This window comes from Aspergillus aculeatus (genome assembly GCF_001890905.1).
Source record: "Aspergillus aculeatus ATCC 16872 unplaced genomic scaffold ASPACscaffold_3, whole genome shotgun sequence".
Lineage (NCBI taxonomy): Eukaryota > Fungi > Ascomycota > Eurotiomycetes > Eurotiales > Aspergillaceae > Aspergillus > Aspergillus aculeatus.
This window is the reverse complement of record NW_017962978.1, coordinates 652,853-673,329: the sequence shown is the minus strand read 5'-3', so window position 1 is coordinate 673,329 and position 20,477 is coordinate 652,853. Positions and strand designations below refer to the sequence as shown.

Below are 20,477 nucleotides of genomic sequence, written 5' to 3'. Positions count from 1 at the left end.
CACATGGTCTCGCGTGGCTCGGAGACATGCACTGCTTCTCTCTTGCCGGAGCCTATAAATATACGACTAGAAGTCCTTCCTCAATGTTTTGACTGAGCGCTGATCATTCTCTCATCTACCACCCTTTCCTTGGTGATCGTCAAAATACTGCGTCGTGGAGGAAATCAAGTCACAATGAAGTCTTCCGCCGCCACTCTGCTTGCAGCCGCTTCCGTGGCGTACGCCCAGCTCGCCAACGTCTCTGAGCCTTCTCTAACGGAGATCGAGAAGGCCGCGGCCACAATTGAGCCATACTCCCCCGTTTCCAATGTCGAGGGCCTTGTCTTCAATCGCTTCTATCAGATTTGGCTTGAGAACATTGTATGGACCTTATCCATTCTTATCACCATGAATTCCGCTGACATCATGGGATCCCAGGACTACGAGGATGCTGCTGCGGACGAGAACGTGCAATGGCTGGCTTCGCAAGGTATCACACTGTGAGTGACTTCCGTATTATAATGGAAGAACGGGACGTTCGTCACTAACACGGTGCTCTACGTAGGACCAATTTCTACGCAGTCACCCATCCTTCCGAGCCAAATTACTGTGCCTCGGCCTCTGGCGACACCTTTGGCATGGACAACGATGACTTCCAGCAAATTCCGGCCAACGTTTCTACTGTCGCTGATTTGCTGGACACGAAAAACATTGCTTGGGGTGAATATCAGGAGCACCTCCCTTATCCTGGCTTCCAAGGGTATAATTACTCTAATCAAGTCACCTATGCCAATGACTACGTGCGAAAACACAACCCTTTGATTTTGTTCGACTCGATTGCCCAGAATAGCACTCGCTTGCGTCAGATCAAGAACTTCACCAGCTTTGAAGACGACTTGGCCAACAAGAAGCTACCTCAGTGGGCCTTTATCACTCCCAACATGACTAATGATGCCCACGACACAAACATCACCTTTGCTGCTCAGTGGGAGCGCAGCTGGGTGCCTCCGTTGCTGAACAACTCCTACTTCATGAACGATACCTTGTTGCTCCTCACCTTTGATGAGGACAAGACCTACCCCAAGGGAAACAAAATCTTCAGTATTTTGTTGGGTGGTGTGATTCCCGACAACCTAAAGGGCACTAAGGACGACACCTTCTACACCCACTACTCCGTCATTGCATCCGTCTCGGCCAACTGGGGGTTGCCTTCCCTTGGGCGCTGGGACTGTGGCGCCAACATTCTCGAAATCGTGGCTAACAAGACCGGTTACGTTAACTACGATGTTGACACCACTAATCTCCACCTTAACGAGACCTACCCTGGCCCGCTCTCTGACAATGATTACTCGGAGTACTCTTCTGCGTGGCCAGTCCCTTTGACTAATGGTACTTGCTCGGCTGGTCATGGTATTCTTGACATTGTGAAGAAGAACTTTGCCAACACTGAGCCTACTTACAACTACACCAGCCCTTTCCCGTACGACACCAAATCCAAGTATAATGTCGACGTCACCGCCACCAGGAAGCAGAACAGCTCCAACTCCTCTATATCTTCTTCTGCTTCATCATCCGCTGTTGCCAACAATGGTAACCCTATGATGTTGCCTGGTGTTGCCACTCTTTCGGGTGCCGTTGTGGCTCTGCTGATGAGCATTCTGTGAGTGAAAGTGCGATTCTCTTGGACTGGATCGACATGGAGTGAAATATATGGTTAATTATTACGCATAAAAAAGGTGGATGACTAGGTGGGCATTTAATGTACGTTATGACTGGGAATAATGAGACATAACAAAGGTAATGATTATTGCTTCAATTTCTCTAGTATATGACCATAAACGAATCTAAATAGAAAGAGTACACTTGTAGTGATATCAACAAGGGCAATTGGCTCTTCAGGAATGGGGGGTTTGCTTAGAGCAGCTTGGTTTGAGCTCTTGATGCGCTGTGTATGTGCAACATTGTTCTCTTCGCTAATTAGCTATCTTGGTATAGCTTGTCTTCCAAACTGGATAAAAGGTAGTAATATCAGTATCCTACTTTTGATGCCGTGGCCAGTGCACTCAGACCTAGGTAGTAAGGTGCGATTCTGCTTTGATGTTGAGGTCCAGGTGCAGAAGCATTCATCATCGCCCGGACCCATAGTCTTCCGTCATCTCCCACATGTTTAGTGTGCACTGAGCGCCATTAAGCTTCCCGCTATCGCCTGTACACAATCTTATTTATCGTGCTTGTGAGGCTGTAAAAATCGAAAAAGTATCTCGTTGCAATTTCCTAACTTATGGAATCAATCCACTTCGAGCAGAATTGCGCAGGTCAGTCTGGAATGAGTCCAGACCAGAGGAAGGAAGACCGAGCAGTCCGGACCATCCTTGTCTTAGCCTGTCTTGACCAGAATGGACTTGGGCTCCAGATAGCTATCTATGCTATGCAGATAACCCTCACGACTGATACCACTGCCTTTCCAGTGTCCGAATAGCATATCTTTCGTCATGGAGGGACTTGTGCAGTTAACGCCAACGGTCCCGGCTTCAAGCAACTTCGATACCTGCAGAGCCCGGTCGAAATTCTTGGTGAAGACGGATGCATACTAGCCGAATTCACTATCATTGGCTCCTGCAATGGCCTCTTCTTCTTTCCCGAATGTATTGATCACTACCACAGGACGGAAAACATCCTCTTTCATGATCTGAGACTCCTCCGGCGCCTCCTCGAACACAGTGGGCTTGATGAAGTTTCCATCCTTTGTATCACCGCCGAGTGTCAACTTACCCTTCTTCTTTCCCGAGGAAAGGTATGCTTTGACCCGCTCATACTAAATCCTATCAGCTTGCGGTCCTTGATCCTTTGCTCTATTCAACGGGTTTCCAAGTATAGCAGCGCCAAATTTATCCATGAAAACCGCGAGGAACTTGTCTGTTACTGTTCCTTGTACGTAAATGCGTGAATTGGCGATACAGGTCTGTCCACTGAAGAATTGCACGCTGAATAGAGTCTGCTCAGCTGCGGATTCCAGGTCCGCATCCTCGAAGATCAGGGCAAGGGTCTTTACCCCTAGCTCCATGTGTACGGTTTTCATATTAGACTTGGCCGCAGCGGCTTGAAACTTCCGTCCTGTCAAGCTAGATCCGGTGAAGCTGAAACAGCGAACGTCCATGTGTGAGGCTATCGCGTTGCCGGTGGTCGGGCCATATCCATGAAGTATGGTTACAACACCGGGTGGGGATCCGGCCTCGGCAATCAGCTTGGCTCCCAAGCCAATCTGCATGGTATACCATCGTTAGTCTTGACTGAAGAGCGGTGGGCTGTACGCCTTCAGAGGAATCATACAGTCAAAGGCGACTTTTCGCTGCTTTTCAAAACAACGGTGTTTCCAGCTGCCACCGCCGGTGCAATCTTCGTGGCGAAGGACGCGAGGGGTACGTTCCAAGGGATGATGGCTGCCACGACTCCGTACGGCTCTTTCACCGTGATATTGAGGTGACCGGGTGTGTTTATACTGCATGATCCTTGAACAGTCCACTCAGCCTCCGCAAAATAATGATTGCCATACTGGAATCGACGTAACGGGACACCGGCTTTCCGGTAGACAAAGCTTCCAAGTGCGCAAACTCTTCCTCTTGACCCTGAATAAGCGATGCAATCTTTCGCAGGAAGACACCTCGGTCTGCCGGAGAGAGATCTCTCTATGTTGGGAATGCGGCCTTGGCCGCAGCAACAGCAGCATCTACGCGACCTCACTGGCTTCATAGACTGGAAAGCTTTCGTGTTATGTTAGACGTTGCGTTCCTTCGGTATAACCTCATCATCTCACTTACTCTCTGCCACTTTTTCATTGGTATAGGGGCTAGTTAATTCGAACACCTTTCCTTTGATGATGGCACAAACTGTTGAGCGTTATATTAGCTTGCAAGTCTTATCATCTTCATGAGATGCTAGACCCTACCCTGCCATTGATGAACAACTGCCTTTCAGTCGGCTCTTCTGTAGGGCCAGTCATGTCGCGATGATAAGTAACACGAAGTATTTGATGCCAAGATATGATAAAGAACACTTTCCGGCATCAGACATGGTGCGATTTACTCCTTCTTTATACCTAACTATTGCAAGAAAAGGTAAAGTGGGGGTTGATTAGATGAGAATCACATTCACAACAGATGTCGGCAACGGAAGAATTGACCCAGCCTAGGTCAAAAGTCAAATAAACATTGACATGCCAGTCATGAACTGGGACCAGCTTTCAAACATTTTGTGGCGCTCCGACTTGAACTTTACTTTCTTCTCTCATGATACCGGTCGCAGCCAGTATTTACTATCCACCGAAGGCTACAATCAAACGAACAAGGGCTTGTTGATAGGTCGATATGATCTTCACATGCATCATGATTTATTCGTTACAGGTATAGTACATTAGATGATTTATTCAGCAAGGCCAGCACGCTTCAAATCCTGAATGTCCAGAGTGTCTTGGTCGCCAGGACGACGCTCCGAGTTGAGCTTCACCTTATCCTCAGGACCGCCAAGGCCCTCAAATGCTTCAGCAGGTGCAAGACTATAAAGGGATAATATTAGCTTCCATGTGAAGGACATGAGATGGAAGGGAAAGCCTAGCTTACCGGCCACGGTCGTCACGGCTGCCACCCTCGTCTTCAGGGATGGGTTTACGGTTGCTTCCAGTGGCATGAGCCTCTCGGCCGGTTCTGATGCCAGCCTCGAACTTTCTTTCGACCATCTCATCCACACCGGATTCCAATGCTTTGGCACATCAGCAATGAGCCATGAGGCGTGGTTGGGTAACGGGACGATTCACATACTGGAGTCACTCTTCTTACCAAGGCCCTGCTTGGCCTGGTAGGAGTTCAAATCCTTCTCGGCGTCGAAAGCCACGCGAACCTTGTCGTAGCCGTTCATTTTGATGGAAATGCGGTGGTATAGGTATGTTCAATAAAAGGGATATAGTGGTTGATGCACTTAGAATTGAGCTGGGGAGTTAAAGGTTGTGGTTATGATTAGGACAACCCAGCATTTTCATGATTTTTATATGTCCTCTTGGACACATCTCTGATGGAGAGTGTGAAGGACATTGCATCATAAGACATCATAGGTATGTAACGGTGCTTGCCTTCGATTCTAGATCTATGTGACTTGGTCACCTACGAGTACGTAGTAGATAGGTACTAACTATATGATATCATGCGATCCCAAGCCCTAAGAAGCTTTGATCCGGATTGAGCCTAGCGCTCAGGGTCCGACCCTAGGGCTACTCGGAGCGGAACAACCATCGAGCGGATTTGTCCCGCCGAGGCGGGGACGAAAGATTGCTAGCAGTCGAATCAATGAATCAGGCAGGTGACCGGCCCTGAGTGAAGCTTCTCTGCTGCTTGTTGCTCCTTGTCATTGGTAACAATACACATTCCGTCTCCCCTCCCGCCGTCCCCTGCACTCCTAGTCTTCTTGTATTCTTACAGGGCAGGGTTTCAGAACCCAACTGTACCTGCATCACTTGCTTCGTCGAGTCGTTGGGGTTCCTGTCTTGGCCGCCTTTCATCTCTCGTGCAATTAAGTTTCCGAGTAACCCAAGCTGCGCAGTACGATACGACGCGTGCGATACACCACCTTCGAACTAGTCGGCTCTATACCCGACAACACAGAATCTCACGGACAACATGGCTTCGGTCATCGAGTTGGCAGGGGAAGCCAACCCGCTGACACCGCATTATGTTCTCAATGCACTGATCCTAGCGGCGAGCTCAACCCAACAGCAGGTGCAGACGGGTACCCAACAACTCCAGAACTGGGAGAAACAAGAGATGTACTACACATACCTTCAGGTGAGGTTCTCCCACGGACTCGGCTGCCATAATAAATTCTGATTTCCGCAGGACGTATTCCTAGATCAGTCCGTCCCATCGGAAGTTCGATACCTTGCCATTATCCAGTTAAAGAACGGCATCGACAAGTATTGGCGAAAGACCGCTACCAAGTAGGCTCGCCTGAGCTCGTTGACTTCATATACAAGGACTGACATACTCGCAAAGTGCCATCAAGAAGGAGGAGAAGGAACAGATTAAGCTCAGAGCACTACAAGCTGGTGTCGTGGAACCTGCCCCTCTACTCGCCCTTCACAATGCCTTGATGCTAGCTAAGATAATGCGCTACGAATTTCCTCAAGACTGGTATGTGATCTCGCATCACTGCTTGACTTATTACCGTTAGCTGATTGTTCTTGCAGGCCTGACGCAATCTCCTCGATCATCGCCTTCCTCCGTTCCTCCACCCAGCCCGGCGCGAACCCGTTACAATTACCCCGAACCCTTGTCATTTTACTGCAAATCATCAAAGAGTTGTCAACAGCTCGCTTACAAAGGACTCGTGCCAACCTCCAGTCCGTGGCACCCGAGGTCTTCCATCTGCTTGGTGGCATATATGTGGATAAGGTGAACACCTGGGTATCTTGGTTGGAGCAAGGGGGCGTTGATGAGACAGCACTGCTGGGGACTATGGAACAGAGCCTTGTGTCTCTTAAGGTCATCCGACGCCTGGTCATTGCCGGCTTTGAACACCCTAATCGGGATAAGGACGTTCGCGAATTCTGGGTCCTCACTCATGCCCACTTCAGCAGGTTCTTGAACTTCGTCAATGGCCCTGCAGCCATTTCAGATCCATTCAAAAGGGCAGTCGAGAAGCATCTTTTGCAACTCTCTAAGCTTCATGTGGAGATGGCCAAGGACCGACCAGCCTCTTTTGCATTACTACCCGACAGCATCCGTCTTGTTCAGGCCTATTGGACACTGGTCACTCAGTTGGGCGAACACTACAGTGAGCTCGGAGCCGACGGTGAATCAGAGGGCAAGACACTGATGGAAAAAACCGGGCTGAGAGCGCTCCTTCTGATCAGGGCTTGTTCGAAAATGGCATTCAACCCTGCGCAGACATTCAAGTATCAAACTGCAGAGGACAAGGAAGAGAAGAAGCAATCTGTGGAACTCATCAAAGCCGAACTTTTCACGCAAGACTTTGTCGTTAGTGTCATGGAACTCTTGGTTACCCAATTCTTTCGTTTCAGAAAGAACGATTTTCAAGAATGGGAAGAAGACCCAGAAGAATGGGAGAGAAAAGAAGAGGATATCGCCGAGGCGTGGGAGTTTTCCATCCGGTCTTGCTCGGAAAAGCTCTTCCTTGACCTTGTCATTCACTTCAAGGAGTTGCTCATCCCCCGTTTGCTGCACGTCTTCTACGGCTTTGCAAGTAAGCAGTCCAAACCTTTTGCCACCGGTGCTATTCTAACAATCTGTTATAGGTCCCGACAACCACGATGTGCTGTTGAAGGATTCGCTTTACTCGGCCATTGGACTATCTGCAGCAAGTCTAGAACAGCACCTGGACTTCAACAACTTCCTCGAGGCCACACTCGTGCCGGAAGTTCAACTTCAAGAGCAAGGCTACAATCTTCTTCGAAGAAGGATCGCTATTCTCCTGGGCCAGTGGGTTCCAATAAAGGCGAGCGAGCTCAACCGAAATGCCGTGTATCAAATATTTCAGCATCTGCTCAGTCGGAAAGACCCGTTGAATGACCTGGTTGTACGCATCAGTGCTGGTAGACAGCTGAAAAATGTGCTCGATCCTTTTGAGTTCTCACCAACTGAATTCTTACCATATGCTCCGTCGATCCTCCAAGACCTGATGTCTCTTGTTCAAGAAGTGGAGCTCTCAGAGACTAGGATGGGCCTACTCGATACTGTTCGTATGGCTGTGGTCAAGATGGAAGATCATGTAAGTGCATCAACAGGTCTAAGTAAACAGCAATCGATTCTGACCTTACCCAGATTGCTCCCTTCTCGGACCAAATCCTGTCTTTGTTGCCCCCTCTTTGGGAGAGCTCTGGAGAAGAACACCTGATGAAGCAAGCCATCCTCACTCTTCTCTCGTCTCTCATCCATTCCCTCAAGCAAGACTCAGTTCGATATCACTCAATCATCTTGCCTCTAATCCAGAACTCTGTCGAGCCAGGCTCTGTAAGTTTCAAATCCCACCGAGCCAGTTTTCAATGCTCATGGTCCTACAGGAGACCCTCATTTACCTTCTCGACGAAGCTCTCGACCTCTGGTCTGCGATCCTCATGCAAACACCCTCCCCGGCTTCTCCAGAGATCTTGTCCCTCATTCCAGCCCTTATGCCCATCATGGAGGCAGCCACGGATAGCGCCCCACAAGCCCTCCAGATTGTTGAATCCTACATTATCCTCGCCCCTCAGGAGATTCTCAGCGATCGGATTCGCTTCCCACTACTCGTCTCCCTCGAGACCCTTCTGAAAATCACCACTCGCCAGCGGTTGGGCGTTGTACCCCGTCTCGTGGAACTGATGCTCCGTGGCGCCGAAGCGGTAGATGGCGGTAGCGAGAGCACCTACAACGTGATCACCCGTTCCCTCCTCGACAGTTCCTTCCTTCCTGCCCTCCTGGAGGGACTTCACTCTGCCTACGAGGCCAGTCAAAGCACGGGACCCAACCGCAAACAGACCTCCGTCTATGGAGTTGTGGAGACGGACTATTTCTCTGTCCTTGCACGTCTCGCCGTGGCCCACCCCAAGATCTTTACTTCCGCCGTAGCCTCTGCCACCAACACTTCAGAGGAGCAAGCTCTCACCTGGATCTTGACGGAGTGGTTCCTCCACTACGACAACATCGGTAGCAGCACCCAGAAGAAACTCCACGCCCTCGCCCTCACCCAACTTCTCACCCTGAATGGGCCCGATTCCCAGCCCCCGACTTACCTCCTCAACAACCTCCAGTCCTACATGACCATGTGGACCGACATCGTAACCGAGCTTTCCGAAGACGCCGGTGGCGCGAACCCCGACGACCCTCGCGGCGGCGACTACCTCATCTACTGGAACAACGCCCAGACGGCCGCCGGCGACGAGCACGAACCGCCCGAGAACGAGCGTCGTCGCACCTGGGATGAAATGGACATTCTGCACAAGGTCAAAATCCGGGAGTTCATCCGGGAGCGTCTCCGTTCCGTCATCGTCGGCTGCGGAGGCGAGCAGCGCTTCCAGGAGGATTGGCTGCTGAACGTTGACCGGGAGGTGGTTGCGGCTTTCGGGGCTCTGGGCTTACTCTGAATGGTTCTTCCCCCTCCTTCCACCCCATAAGGAACCACTAATTCCCTTTCGTACATTTCGTACATTCTCCCGACCTTCTGATGGTCGTGATGATCATGTGTTGTCCTGCATATGCCCGCCTGCCTGCTTCTTGCATCGTATCTATGCATCATATCTACCATGCTTGCTCGCCCCGTTCTTCCGACAAGTATTTCCTGCCCCGCCATTCACATACATGGACAGACTGTTTTCCCTCTCGTCATTTGTTTCATCTTTCCCCGTGTCTCTGTTGACTATAACTGTTGCCGAAATACCCCATACATATAGATAAGTTTCAAGGTTCGAACGAATGGATAGTCAGTTAGGTTCTTTCGAGGTCGCGCACTCGGTTCGCCCATTCATTGATTTAGGGATTTCTCATGGAAGAAGGTGCTGGTAACTACTGTAGTGCCTGGAGATGATGTAAGCGATGTAGAGAAGGGCTTAGTTGCTACCAATTCATCATCGCATGGCTTGCCGTATAAGGAAGGGTTTGGTTCGTAAGGCCTTTCACTCATGGTCTCTTCGACGCCTGAAAAGGAAGGAACGACGAAAGTCACGGATCGGGGCGGGGGCCTGGGAGCCCAAGGCAGGGAAGGAAGCAGTCCATCGGAGAAGTTACAGAACATAAAGCGGCTGGTTGGTAATTGGCTCCATGTAACAGGATATCCACCCAATTTAAGACAGATTATGTGGAAGGCACCGGTCAAAGATGAAGTTATTGAATAAATGGCAAGAATCCCAATCTCATGTCCTATGTAACAAAGATAAATGGCACGTACACCGAATGGCTCAAGAACCAATGCAGATGGAACAGAATCGAAGAGATGAACAAATTGGAGAAGAAAGAGTTAAAACAGAATCAAGAACAGAGTTAAGAGCATTGTCCGGGGTACTGTCTATCGGACAAGGGACTCGGGAACAAGCCCTCGGCCAGAAGATCCTGCAGATCCCAGCCGGGGGCGCCCTCGGTCTTCCAGGTCCAGAAGACCCAGCCGGTCTTCTTCTCGAAGGCGTCGAGCTGGGCCTCGATGAAGTGGCGGGTGTTGGTGCGCTCTTCGTCGGAGAGGCCGGCGGTGGTGCCGGTGCTGTAGCCGGCGCAGCTGCCAATGGCGCCGCTGGAGCCGTAGGTGCCATCGTAGCGGGCGCCGACGCCCTTCCCGTTCAGGTACTTGGCGCAGTCGGTGAGAGCACCGGTCCACTCGCCGACGAAGGCGGGCTTGTCAGTGGTGACAAGGTGCTGGTTGGCGAAGGCGCAGGCGGTCTGGACATGCGTGTTGATGTCCATCGCCAGCAGACCGTTGTCGAAGACCTGGTAGTTGTGGGTGTCCATCACGGCGTTGGAGGACTGCATGAAGCCGTTCCACGAGTCCACGGAGAGGAAACCGTCGTGCAGGACGAGCGCGGTGTCCGGGTTCAGGCTCTGCACCGTGGCCAGGGTGCTGTAGTAGTACTGCTTGAGCCCGTCCTGGTTAACCCCGCCGGGAACGCTGGGCTCGTTGAGCGCTTCGATGGCCGTGACGACATCAGAGTGCTGGAGGTAGCGTTTGGCAAGTTCGTTGAAGGCGACCAGGGTCTGATTTACCGTCGACCCTTGCTGCCACTGGACGGGGCCCTTGCGGCCACTGTTGTCGAACCCGTTCTGGGATCCCGGAGCTAAGATGATAAGCCTGGTCAGCATCAACTGTGGCCTTTGAAACCTGGAGTAAGGGGGTGTGTGGTAATACAAGATGTGGGGGAAAAGAAGCTTACCGCCGTGTAGATCGAGAATGACCTTAAGGTTGGCACTTCGTGCCCATGTGATGGCTTGATCAAGGTATTCCAGTTGACCATAGACGTAGGGCTCGCCTTCAATAGGCGCAAGGGCCCAGTAGCCGATAGGGATCCGGACGTGGTTGAGACCGGCCTGGGCGATTCGTTCGAAGTCATCCTGCGTGATGAATGAGCTCCAGTGAGCAGAAAGGCGGGACTGGGCTTCAGTTTTGCCTAGTGTTTGGGTCAAGGTCCATTCGTCGACAGCTGCACCACCGGCATTGTCGTAGATTGAAGGTGTGATCCAGGGCTCGGTCACCAGCCAGCCACCGAGGTTAACACCCTGTATCTTCTGGCTCTTGTAGTCGAATGCACTCGCTCGGTTTTCCAAGCGCCTTCATGAGCGTGTTAGTCGAAAACAAACAAATAAACATGTAGTAGCAGGAGTACTAACACCGCAGCGGCATCGGCGCCCACGGCGACGAGACCAAGCGCCAGAAGCGCGTTTTGCATGCGTTTACCCAACATACTGCAAACACACGATGATTGGCTTTTTCAATGACTTATTAGGAGGCTGGGATGCGAAGAGGAATCCTGGCTGCGATCTGCATTGAACAGGAATGGAATTCTGATGGTTTAAGTAAAGAAGAGCTGAAGACGCAGGAAGTCAGACGACCGCAAACAGAGGAACGCCCCGAATTCAGAGCGGGGATCTTGAAGTGATCTGCACAGATCGCAATTAGGACTGCGTTCAGAGAATTGGCCTAGCGGCCAGACCACTTGTCGATGTCTTGGAGCTGGCTTTAGGTACGGAGACGCCGAATGCAGTCAAGCAAAGTAGGTTTGTATAAGCGAGGCTGATCGGTAGATGATCTAGAGCGATAGTCGGATAGTCCTCGATTCACATTCTTCAACGATCGAGGACGGAGACGGAACTATACAGAATGACAAGGCACGAAAAAGGAGAATAGTCTTTAAATAAACCTAGTGTAAAGTTTTGTTTTCTCGGCTCTTCTTGGGGATCCGATCGATCACGATGTTACAAGGCGCGCCACAGGGTGACAGGTTTAGGGTCAAGTCAGGGACAAATCAATCACAAGTGGAAAGTGACATATCATCACTGTCTGGTGGGGGGGGCAGATGGGGAATTTCCCCGACCCACCTTGCGATTCAGACCGGCCACATGATCCTACAATCGATGAGATGTGAAGTCACCCTGACGGTTGCAGGAAGACCCCAAAGATCCGGCAAATCATATAGATCGTGGATGAACCTGACCCTGAGGCGCGGGGAGGAGGTGGAGGTGGAGCAGAAGGAGAGAGATAGGGAGAATTGGTTTAGACGCAAGGCCAAATCGTCCGCCATGCATCCATGGAATCGCGGCCGAGGCTCCTCAACCTTGGGTGCATTGGACCCTTTTTGTTCCCCCGCAGTAGTTTAATTAGGACGTCACGGATGGCGATCAGATGTAGATCAGCGGCCAATGCCACCTTTGCAAGGGAGGAAGGGAAGTAAGTTTTCCATGGTTCTGATGGAGCAAAGAGGGCGGAGATGTCGCCCAAAGCTCTTTTCTTTCCTTTGGTGAAGGTGGATCAATTGGATAAAGTTGTCAAGGGGGGGATTGCAATCCCGGCTATGAAATTGAGTCCAAGAGCTCTGGGCATCCCCTCCGTCTCTTTCCTCTCCCGCTCACTTTCTTTATGCAGCTCGTCGGGCACCAATTGGTATCTCTGAGTACAGCATCTCAGCGGCCAAATATGCTGCAAAGATCGAAAAAGTGCCCCAGAGACCGGGGATGATTCTGAACCCGGCGAGAGACAAATCAATTAGGAGAATTGGCAATGGGACGGACGGACTGAGCGAGAACCGCGTCAGGAACAAGAGTCAGTGAGTACGTCAACGTCGAAAAGGCAAGAACGGCGGGCCGGATGCGGAGTGGGTCACGTGGCTCGGCGGCCTGGGATCGAACCACGGCATTTTCCCGTCATGTGAAGAACATCCCAACTTATCCAATGATTCATGTCATTGCTTCATTTCATACCACTGTTTCCATTGGCGCACATGGGACTGGAGATTGATCCATCAGAGCAGAGCAGAGAAGAGCAGGGCATAGCTTAGGTGGCGTTTGCCTCTCTCTATGCAACGCAGACAGAACACAAACGAGTCGCAAGTCGCGTCATACCTGCTGCCATTCTGTACTAGTCATGGTCAACCGCTAACTAACAAACACATGGTTTCGCTATCAGGCAATACACACACATGCGCCTTTTGACTGGTCAAGCTTGTCTCCGAAAAGAAACAGTCGCCCTTCTCTGTCTCTCCTCCGTACTCTCAATCAATCTCTACCAATAAGCGGATATAGTGACTTGCGCTCCCGCTTTTCATTCAACGCTACGTCTCTGGAGATGATGAAATCAGCCTTCGCAAAACCACACCGATCCCGCACCCAAACACACACACACACAAGTTACTCCGCGGAGAAAGCAGACTGTGCACGTTTGATCTGAGATTATCAACACCCACGATCGATTCTCTCACTCCCCCACCGAACACATGAAATCTCCCCACTGCGATGTTGCAGCCTGGCCACCCCCCCCTCCTCTCAAAATCCAGGGCTATTATAGCCTATCGGTCATAAAAGTGTTATGGCCCTACGATCTTAATCTCGGCTATCGTTTGCCGACATCGATCACCTCAACTAACGATTATCCCGGGCCCTCCTCTTGAACTTGTCGATGAAGAAATCTGTCGATTTTGTTGGAGAGGCGATGGTACCTGAAGAGCTCGGTCAACCTTGAGCCCCTTTCAACTCCCAAGTCTTTACGTCATGTGGCTTGATCAAAGTCGCCAACCAATCTCGATCTGCGTTAAGGCGCCCTTAATATCCGTCTTTAGTGTCAAGCTACGCCTCGTCGGCATTCAGCAAAATACGATTTGTGGCTTCCGGGAACCACTATACACACTCGTACCACTGGGGATCATACCGCTGCGGAGTACTCGCATCCTCCCCTCAATCGAACCATCGCAGATGCATCGCGGAGGAAGTAGCAGAAAACGGGACGAAAAGAAAAGTAAGACACTGCTTGGGGATTGACTAAAGCGGTTACCCCTGCATGAAGTTAGTCTGGCTTAGTCTGCCTGTCTAGTGTCTGGTCTGGGCTAGGCTACGATCTACAACTCCAAGTTCGGAAACTCATGCCATCCAAGGAACCACTTACCACCATCACTCGTCCAAGGCTCCAAGCCTTTTTTCCGAGCTCCGAATCCCGGCCCCCCTGTCCAAGCCCGGCGGAGTACTGTGGTCAAGATCTAAGCTAAGTTGGCTAAAGCCTAATGCTTCCTCCGGTTGTTTCGGCATGGTGGACAACGACGGGACGGATAGAGGGCCATCTCCCCGACCCCGTCGGTGCTCCAATACCAAGTATGGCTAAAGCTCTCTCCTTCCTCTCGGTCGAGATCTGGCAATCGATCGCTGTGTGTCGACCAGATTGCCGAGCAAGGGGTTGTACTTGCTAAGCAGAAACGGGCAGCAAGACACGCGACATGTCTCACCATGCAGCTTGTTCTTAAGAAACCCTGCTGATTAGTGGACGTGGGCAGCATCGAAGATCTTCGGTAAGGGGAGATGAGATCTGTTTCGCATCCTTGTCTCTTTCTATAGCTACTATTCATGAACATCTGCGCGGAGGTGAGTCGGATGTAGGAGCTCTGGTGCCGGAACCACGTATAGCCTATTCTTTATGTCGTTCAGCGTGCAGTAGGAAGCGCTGTCTAACATACCTGCAGCGCTTATAGTGTCAATGCTGAGTTTCTACCTCGTAATCCAGCCATGGGGCATCTGCTGCCTTCATCGTGCGTGCTCACAATCTCAAAAAGAACGCGAACATCAGCCGGTGCAGAGGTCATCCGCGGCGCATAACGGCTCCATTATGGTGCTATGTGGATTGATTTTTGAGAAAAAGCATCTCCGGGGTTCAGTGTAAAAAACAAGGATCGGGCTGATAGCCAGATCGGTCTGGAGACAAACAGAAAGACTAGAACGCAGAGAAAGCACATGTGAAATGCAGAGATGACCGATGGCGAACGGCGAGTCATAGCTGCTCTCAATAGGTCATTGAGGCCAGCAGACCGAGGACATAGACATCACATCACACAGCACGTGCGGGGTGAAGCTTACTACTACTGCTGCTGCTGCTGCTGCTGCTGCTGCTGCTGTTAGAACCCCAGTCCTGAATTGGATTATCATGGCAGACCAGGCAACCATTCCTGGTGTGGACAGGTCAACCAGACTTGCTTGCTCCTGTGGCATCCGAATTCATCAATCGACTGACCTTTGCAGAGCCCCGCTGTCTACTATGTAATTTAAGGCCATCTCAGTACGCACAGTACCCGATACATGAGCGACGCAGCTAGGCAATGGACCTAGAAGTAGAGAGCCATAAGTTATCTAAAGATCGGTTAGGGGCTTCCACTCCTTGTTCATCCCTCGAAGCCAAGGCTCGATTGACTTGGCAATTACCCAGGAGACCAGAGTCGTGATCCCAATCCCTGTCATTTGCTCCCGTTCTCAGTCTGGTGCAAGGTGAGACGAGACACCAATGAGAATTATGATGATCATCAGTCACTGAATCAGTTGCAGGACTGGGCTGCCCGCCCGTTTTTTCCAAGCAAGCTAATTACCCTAACCGGGGGGGAGGGGGGATCCATTCCTCGGGTGGACCACCGAACCGAACCCCATCGCGTGCCGACGGTCGGCTGCGGACCGGGATTTTTTCTGTGTTGGGTCTTGACTACTGTCTGTCTACTGTCTAGCCCACCGGGCAAATCGCTTCACCGGAGTCACTTCTAGACAGTCCTCTTTGCCAGCGGTTGTTGAAACCGACATAATACCTTCATCTACATGGTCAGTCTGTGTAAGAAATAACCTAATACTCTCTATAATTTCCAGGATCAATGTCTCATGGAGGGGGAATTGGCCGTTGTTTGACTGTTGAACGGGGGGTCACGGAGGATATACTCAGCTGGGGCAAGCTGGGGCAAGCTGGGCCACCACCCAGATTCCTGTGACAGGACCACGAAAAAGGGGGCAGCCCCAATGCGATTGAATTCCTGAGCAAAGTGCTTCCATCTCGACTCTGGAACGAACCGGATGGTGGCGGCGTCAGCCATCAGTCTCTCCGATTCCCCCAACGTGGATGGGATCAATCACGATTGTCTTGTTCGGGTGCTTTGAAGAAGGAGCTTCAGTATGGCTGCTGTAGTGGTCAGGTGACAGGCTGCCATCCCAGGAAATCATCAAGAGAGGATCAGAGTCCGCTGTTAGACGGGTGTTGAGAGGCCAGCCCCGAAGTGATGTCACCAATCGTCCTGGCGAACGATGGACGGAAGATTCAACCGCAGCTCAAGCCAAGAGTGAAGGCCGCAATCATGACAATCAGAGAGATCCGAACTGCCGAAGCGGAGGATGCAGCGCTGCGCTGCGCAGGAAGCTACCGTCAGCTATGCTTCCAGTAGCTATTAATTAACATATGCTTTTTCCAGCTTAACTGACTTTCCGTGGAGAGTCGCGTGATGAACATTGCGATGAGTGGAATGGGACCACTGATCGCTGATGAATGGGTTGATGATATGCTGCTAGATGATTAATCACTCTGTTTCCTTGCCCTTCACAAACTAAACATTTATTCTTCGTCATGATTTGTTAGTTCCTCCTTATGGTTTTGGTTTTAGTTTGGTTTTCGTCCACATCGCAGTGGCCTGATCGTAGGGAGAAACCGGTTCTCAATCTAATTCGCCTATTAGAGCAGCCGGGCGAAAGAGAAAAAAATATTTTCATCGTCTCTTTTGCCTCTTTTTTTTACTCCCCGGGTCTATTTCTGCCTATTAGTAATGGGAGACTCACCCCCGATCTAGGCAGCTTGTTCTCCTATTACTATTGTTGATCTTTTTCCCCCTCGGCCGAACGAAAATAAAAACCTACTTTTTGTTGAAGATGATAGCTCACATTGTATCGGAATTGCTTTTTGTTTTCTGCCATGCCCCTGATGATCGCTGGAGAGTAGGGGAGGTCCGAGGCATCCAGTGATAGGCCATCAGCTTCTTCAATTACGAAGCTCAATTTGAGTTTGATAGATGAATTGCGACAGTGTCTGGACTTGTCTTAATGCCTTTCGCGACGAGGCGCGACGAGGAGCAACAATAGAACTCCTTCTTATTATCGACTGTGGCTGAAAGGATGTAACTCTAGTATGATAATAACTCCAGCAGCACCGCTGCTAAGAAGAACTGGGCCGTCAAGGATTATTCGATTTTGTCTTTTGGGGCTATGATCCTGCGTTCTGTCGGTCGGCCATCGGCTCCGACTGGCGACGACGTCGGGCCCGGTGGAGAAGGATGATGATGAGAAGAAACAGAGCTAAACCATCCATGATCAGAATATTGCTCCCTTAATCTGCGAGGCCTGCGTAGGAGTTTACCAAAAGGGGAGTTTTAATGGTTTCTGTCCACTTTGGGCGCTGGACATAGTCGCCTGGATTGGAAAAGTAGCTCAACATAGCTTTGCCCTTCAATTCTCCGCCATTCATATTCGACGAAGCTGACAGTAGCCATTCGGCACTTCCCTTGCACTAAACATTTTGATGAGGACGAGAGTTAACTTAGGATGATTGTGTCCATTGAGCGAAACATGGACACGTCGAACGCCCCACGCCATAACGTTTGAATTTTCCTTTTCTTGCTTTTTTCCTCTTTTGATCATGTTCGTGGAGAATTTCCTCGCCATTGCCATTCGTCAAAGGGATGCTTCCGAAAGCCAGGCGGCGACGCGTGGAGGAGAGGATGCAACTTAATACGAAGTCTGGTTGGATGCATCCCAGCGCACCGGCAGCAGCGGGAACGCATAATGAGATCGGCGACAATGAGTAACAACTGTAAGAAAAAGAGTACGAGGGTGATTTGATGTTGATATGATGCTAGCCGGCGTTCAGTGGGTAGTAAGCCATTGGCCGAAAGGGAGTAAGTAAGTAGTAAGTGCATCAGACCACCGAGGTGCTTCGAAAAGTAATCGCCAAGTCTCGGGATCCTCTAGGGCCGTTGGACGGTGGCAGTCCTTGTCTGGTCTGATGCTGCACGCCTGCGACCCGTGCTGGATACATCGCCGTCCTTAGTTGGGATAGTGAAACTCCCCTCGTCTCCTCTTGATCAAGTGCCCACAATTATCATGATGGATCCGTTCCCGCGTGGAGGAGGGTCAGGTTCGGATTCGGTTTTTCTGAACTGGCAATCAGTGCAGGATCTCGATATGCCCAATGATCGCTGACTCCCCCCGGGTCTGTAGCCCCCCTCCGCCCAGTCGACATATATAATCGCATGATGTCGCTGTCCTCTCATGGGTCTCCAAATATTCTTCGATTTTCTTCGATTATCTTTCCATCCTCGCCAGATTTATCTCTCGATCCAACCCCAGGAGTTCGTGAAAAGCCTGCCGCTGTCATATAGCCCCTGTCAGAACGCCTCCTTCGATTCTCAATCAGTCACACCTTGATATCTCTTGAGGACGAACAAACTCCCTCTTAAAAATGGAACACTCGCTCGGTTCTGGTCGGCCGATGAAGCATGTCGAACGAAAGGCTCTGTATACCCGCCTAGAGGCGCGCATCAATTATCTTCGAGACTTTCTGGACTTCAACTCAAGTGAGTGCTTGTCCTCATTTATCGTTCGAAACTTCCCAAGCTGACCCTGATGGTGGGGATATAAGGCGACGTCGAAGCGCTGGTGGGAGGTTCCAAATACATCAAAGCCTTGATCCCGGCTGTCGTCAACATCGTCTACAAGAAACTCCTCGAAACCGACATCACGGCACGTGCCTTCCACACCAGAGACACCTCCGACGAGACCCCGATAGAAGAGTTCTTTACCGAGGAAAGCCCTCAAATCCAACGTCGGAAGATGTTCCTGCGATGGTACTTGACTAAGCTCTGCTCCGACCCATCCCAGATGGAATTCTGGCGATACTTGAACAAAGTTGGGTAAGTTCACTTTGGACGAGACTGGAGGCTTCGAACCCGTAGCAGGGTCCCACATGCTGTGAGAACTGAGAGAATGAGAAGAAGGCTGACCAGCCCCAGAATGATGCACACGGCCCAAGAGCGTCTCTACTCGCTGAACATCGAATACATCCACATGGGCGCCTGCCTGGGCTACATCCAGGATATCTTCACCGAAGCCCTCATGTCGCACCCGCACCTCTCCCTACCACGCAAGATCGCCCTGATCCGGGCCATCAGCAAGATCATCTGGATCCAGAACGACCTCGTGGCGAGATGGCGCATGCGAGATGGCGAGGAGTACGCCGATGAGATGTCGGAGATCATCGTCGATGAGAAAGAAGGCTACCTGGGGGACAAGAAGATCCTGGGCGATAGCAGTTCGGGCACCTCGAGTGAGGATGATCGTTCCAGCGTCCGGAGTGGCAATGTTCCCACTCATACACCTGCCTGCCCTTTTGCTGACATGGCGCCAACTTCATCCCAGACGAAGATCTGGGCTGGGAAGTAAATTGGAGCCCAACTGCTGGGGCTGGGCTCTTTTTTTTTCGAGCCACACGGTAGTGTGGATTCCATTGTTGTGCTGAAAAGGTTATATAAAGGGGGCATGGAGCATAGCGGGCGTTAGGTATATATATTCCCGGACACTGGTTTTTATTGGCTTTATTGGTTTTTTCTTTGTCTGTTCGTTTCTAGAGTATGCTTTCTCTCTCTATCTCGATGAAGTAACGCAGAAAGCGCGCGCCGTGGGGAAGGATAATCGACTCTAATTAGGCACTATGACGCCACCTCTCCCGTGAATAATCACGCGAATTCAAGTCTTCAGACCTTTATCATTCACAAGCTCTGTAGCTGGTGGCCACGTCGGCTCACTTTGGTGAGGGAAAGGGTGTTGTAAGGAGGGGGGGGGGATCCTGCATGTCATTGTCCCCTGGTTTGTGATCGACATGCAAGTGATTGGGAATGGGCCGTGGCCCGCGCTATCGTATCTGATTCACGGACCCCAGCGAGTCAGCAAACATTGTCACGGTAAATGATGGTATGCCAAGCATCAAGAACCGCATGTTGGATTGTCGAAACGTCGGGGCGTATAGTAGTACTTGAATAGGTCGGGTGTGTATCTATCCGTAGAAATGGTCAGTTAGTGCTAAAGTGCCTTCTGTCATCATCCATGCTAGATTGAGTAAGACCTGGAGACGCCACGAGTCACGGGATCCAATAAAGGACAAGATCGCCGTTGCAGCGGGCATGCGAGGGGCTCAAGTAATGATTGTCATTGGATTGCAATGGAAAGGCTTCCCCCCCCGCCTGCTCCTTCAAGACGCTTTGAAAAGTTGAATGGAGCAACTTAGTAAAGTACCTAGTAAAGTACCTACGTAGTAGAGTACAGACGGAGTACTCTTAGAGTATCATTCTAAGCAACAGCAGAATCCGGGGTCCACCACGAACTCGAGTTGAAGCAATGAGCCCAGAAGAAAGCGTGATTGGTAAGCATGAATAAGATTTATGAAACCGAACCTATTGCCAGCGAGCTTCGAACTAACAGTTTAAGGGGAAG

The 20,477-nt window shown here is 50.8% G+C and overlaps 6 protein-coding genes across 6 annotated transcripts; 3 read left to right on the top strand and 3 right to left on the bottom strand.

Moving 5' to 3' along the window:
• Positions 1-174: 174 nt before the first annotated feature.
• ASPACDRAFT_23713 (acid phosphatase PHOa) lies at positions 175-1,643 on the top strand (the record flags this gene model as incomplete). The annotated part of the gene is made up of 3 exons (XM_020199217.1): positions 175-360; positions 418-479; positions 545-1,643. The coding sequence occupies 3 exons, from the start codon at positions 175-177 to the stop codon at positions 1,641-1,643; spliced, it is 1,347 nt and encodes a 448-aa protein (XP_020059131.1).
• A 713-nt stretch (positions 1,644-2,356) lies between these two features.
• On the bottom strand, positions 2,357-4,018 carry ASPACDRAFT_1879018 (aldehyde dehydrogenase family protein; the record flags this gene model as incomplete). Its single annotated transcript, XM_020198151.1, has 7 exons — positions 3,926-4,018; positions 3,798-3,866; positions 3,543-3,665; positions 3,310-3,507; positions 2,882-3,241; positions 2,639-2,794; positions 2,357-2,569 (listed from the first exon to the last, which is right to left on the bottom strand). Exons 2-7 carry the CDS (start codon positions 3,813-3,815, stop codon positions 2,357-2,359), a joined length of 1,068 nt encoding a protein of 355 aa, XP_020059130.1. The 5' UTR covers positions 3,816-3,866; positions 3,926-4,018.
• A 318-nt stretch (positions 4,019-4,336) lies between these two features.
• On the bottom strand, positions 4,337-5,121 carry ASPACDRAFT_113123 (uncharacterized protein). The gene is made up of 3 exons (XM_020195697.1): positions 4,794-5,121; positions 4,596-4,734; positions 4,337-4,531 (listed from the first exon to the last, which is right to left on the bottom strand). The coding sequence occupies exons 1-3, from the start codon at positions 4,888-4,890 to the stop codon at positions 4,399-4,401; spliced, it is 369 nt and encodes a 122-aa protein (XP_020059129.1). The 5' UTR covers positions 4,891-5,121; the 3' UTR covers positions 4,337-4,398.
• A 234-nt stretch (positions 5,122-5,355) lies between these two features.
• ASPACDRAFT_75902 (putative importin 11) lies at positions 5,356-9,390 on the top strand. Its single transcript, XM_020204584.1, has 7 exons — positions 5,356-5,810; positions 5,862-5,962; positions 6,018-6,155; positions 6,212-7,227; positions 7,280-7,752; positions 7,806-7,994; positions 8,045-9,390. Exons 1-7 carry the CDS (start codon positions 5,646-5,648, stop codon positions 9,101-9,103), a joined length of 3,141 nt encoding a protein of 1,046 aa, XP_020059128.1. The 5' UTR covers positions 5,356-5,645; the 3' UTR covers positions 9,104-9,390.
• Positions 9,391-9,995: 605 nt separating this feature from the next.
• On the bottom strand, positions 9,996-11,401 carry exg1 (glucan 1,3-beta-glucosidase; the record flags this gene model as incomplete). Its single annotated transcript, XM_020203285.1, has 3 exons — positions 9,996-10,777; positions 10,874-11,268; positions 11,328-11,401. 3 exons carry the CDS (start codon positions 11,399-11,401, stop codon positions 9,996-9,998), a joined length of 1,251 nt encoding a protein of 416 aa, XP_020059127.1.
• A 6,804-nt stretch (positions 11,402-18,205) lies between these two features.
• ASPACDRAFT_75898 (protoglobin family protein) lies at positions 18,206-19,754 on the top strand. Its single transcript, XM_020204583.1, has 3 exons — positions 18,206-18,565; positions 18,631-18,901; positions 19,001-19,754. Exons 1-3 carry the CDS (start codon positions 18,451-18,453, stop codon positions 19,428-19,430), a joined length of 816 nt encoding a protein of 271 aa, XP_020059126.1. The 5' UTR covers positions 18,206-18,450; the 3' UTR covers positions 19,431-19,754.
• The last annotated feature ends 723 nt before the right edge of the window (positions 19,755-20,477 follow it).

Bases quoted from the DNA above. Each gene is read 5' to 3' on its own strand.
- ASPACDRAFT_75902 (XM_020204584.1), top strand. From the start codon at position 5,646: ATGGCTTCGGTCATCGAGTTGGCAGGGGAAGCCAACCCGCTGACACCG. The intron at 5,963-6,017 runs GTAGGCTCGCCT...ATACTCGCAAAG, and splicing joins TGGCGAAAGACCGCTACCAA to TGCCATCAAGAAGGAGGAGA. The intron at 6,156-6,211 runs GTATGTGATCTC...TTGTTCTTGCAG, and splicing joins TACGAATTTCCTCAAGACTG to GCCTGACGCAATCTCCTCGA.
- ASPACDRAFT_113123 (XM_020195697.1), bottom strand. From the start codon at position 4,890: ATGAACGGCTACGACAAGGTTCGCGTGGCTTTCGACGCCGAGAAGGAT. The intron at 4,735-4,793 runs GTATGTGAATCG...GATGTGCCAAAG, and splicing joins TGGTAAGAAGAGTGACTCCA to CATTGGAATCCGGTGTGGAT. The intron at 4,532-4,595 runs GTAAGCTAGGCT...ATCCCTTTATAG, and splicing joins AGCCGTGACGACCGTGGCCG to TCTTGCACCTGCTGAAGCAT.
- ASPACDRAFT_75898 (XM_020204583.1), top strand. From the start codon at position 18,451: ATGGAACACTCGCTCGGTTCTGGTCGGCCGATGAAGCATGTCGAACGA. The intron at 18,566-18,630 runs GTGAGTGCTTGT...TGGGGATATAAG, and splicing joins CTTTCTGGACTTCAACTCAA to GCGACGTCGAAGCGCTGGTG. The intron at 18,902-19,000 runs GTAAGTTCACTT...GACCAGCCCCAG, and splicing joins CGATACTTGAACAAAGTTGG to AATGATGCACACGGCCCAAG.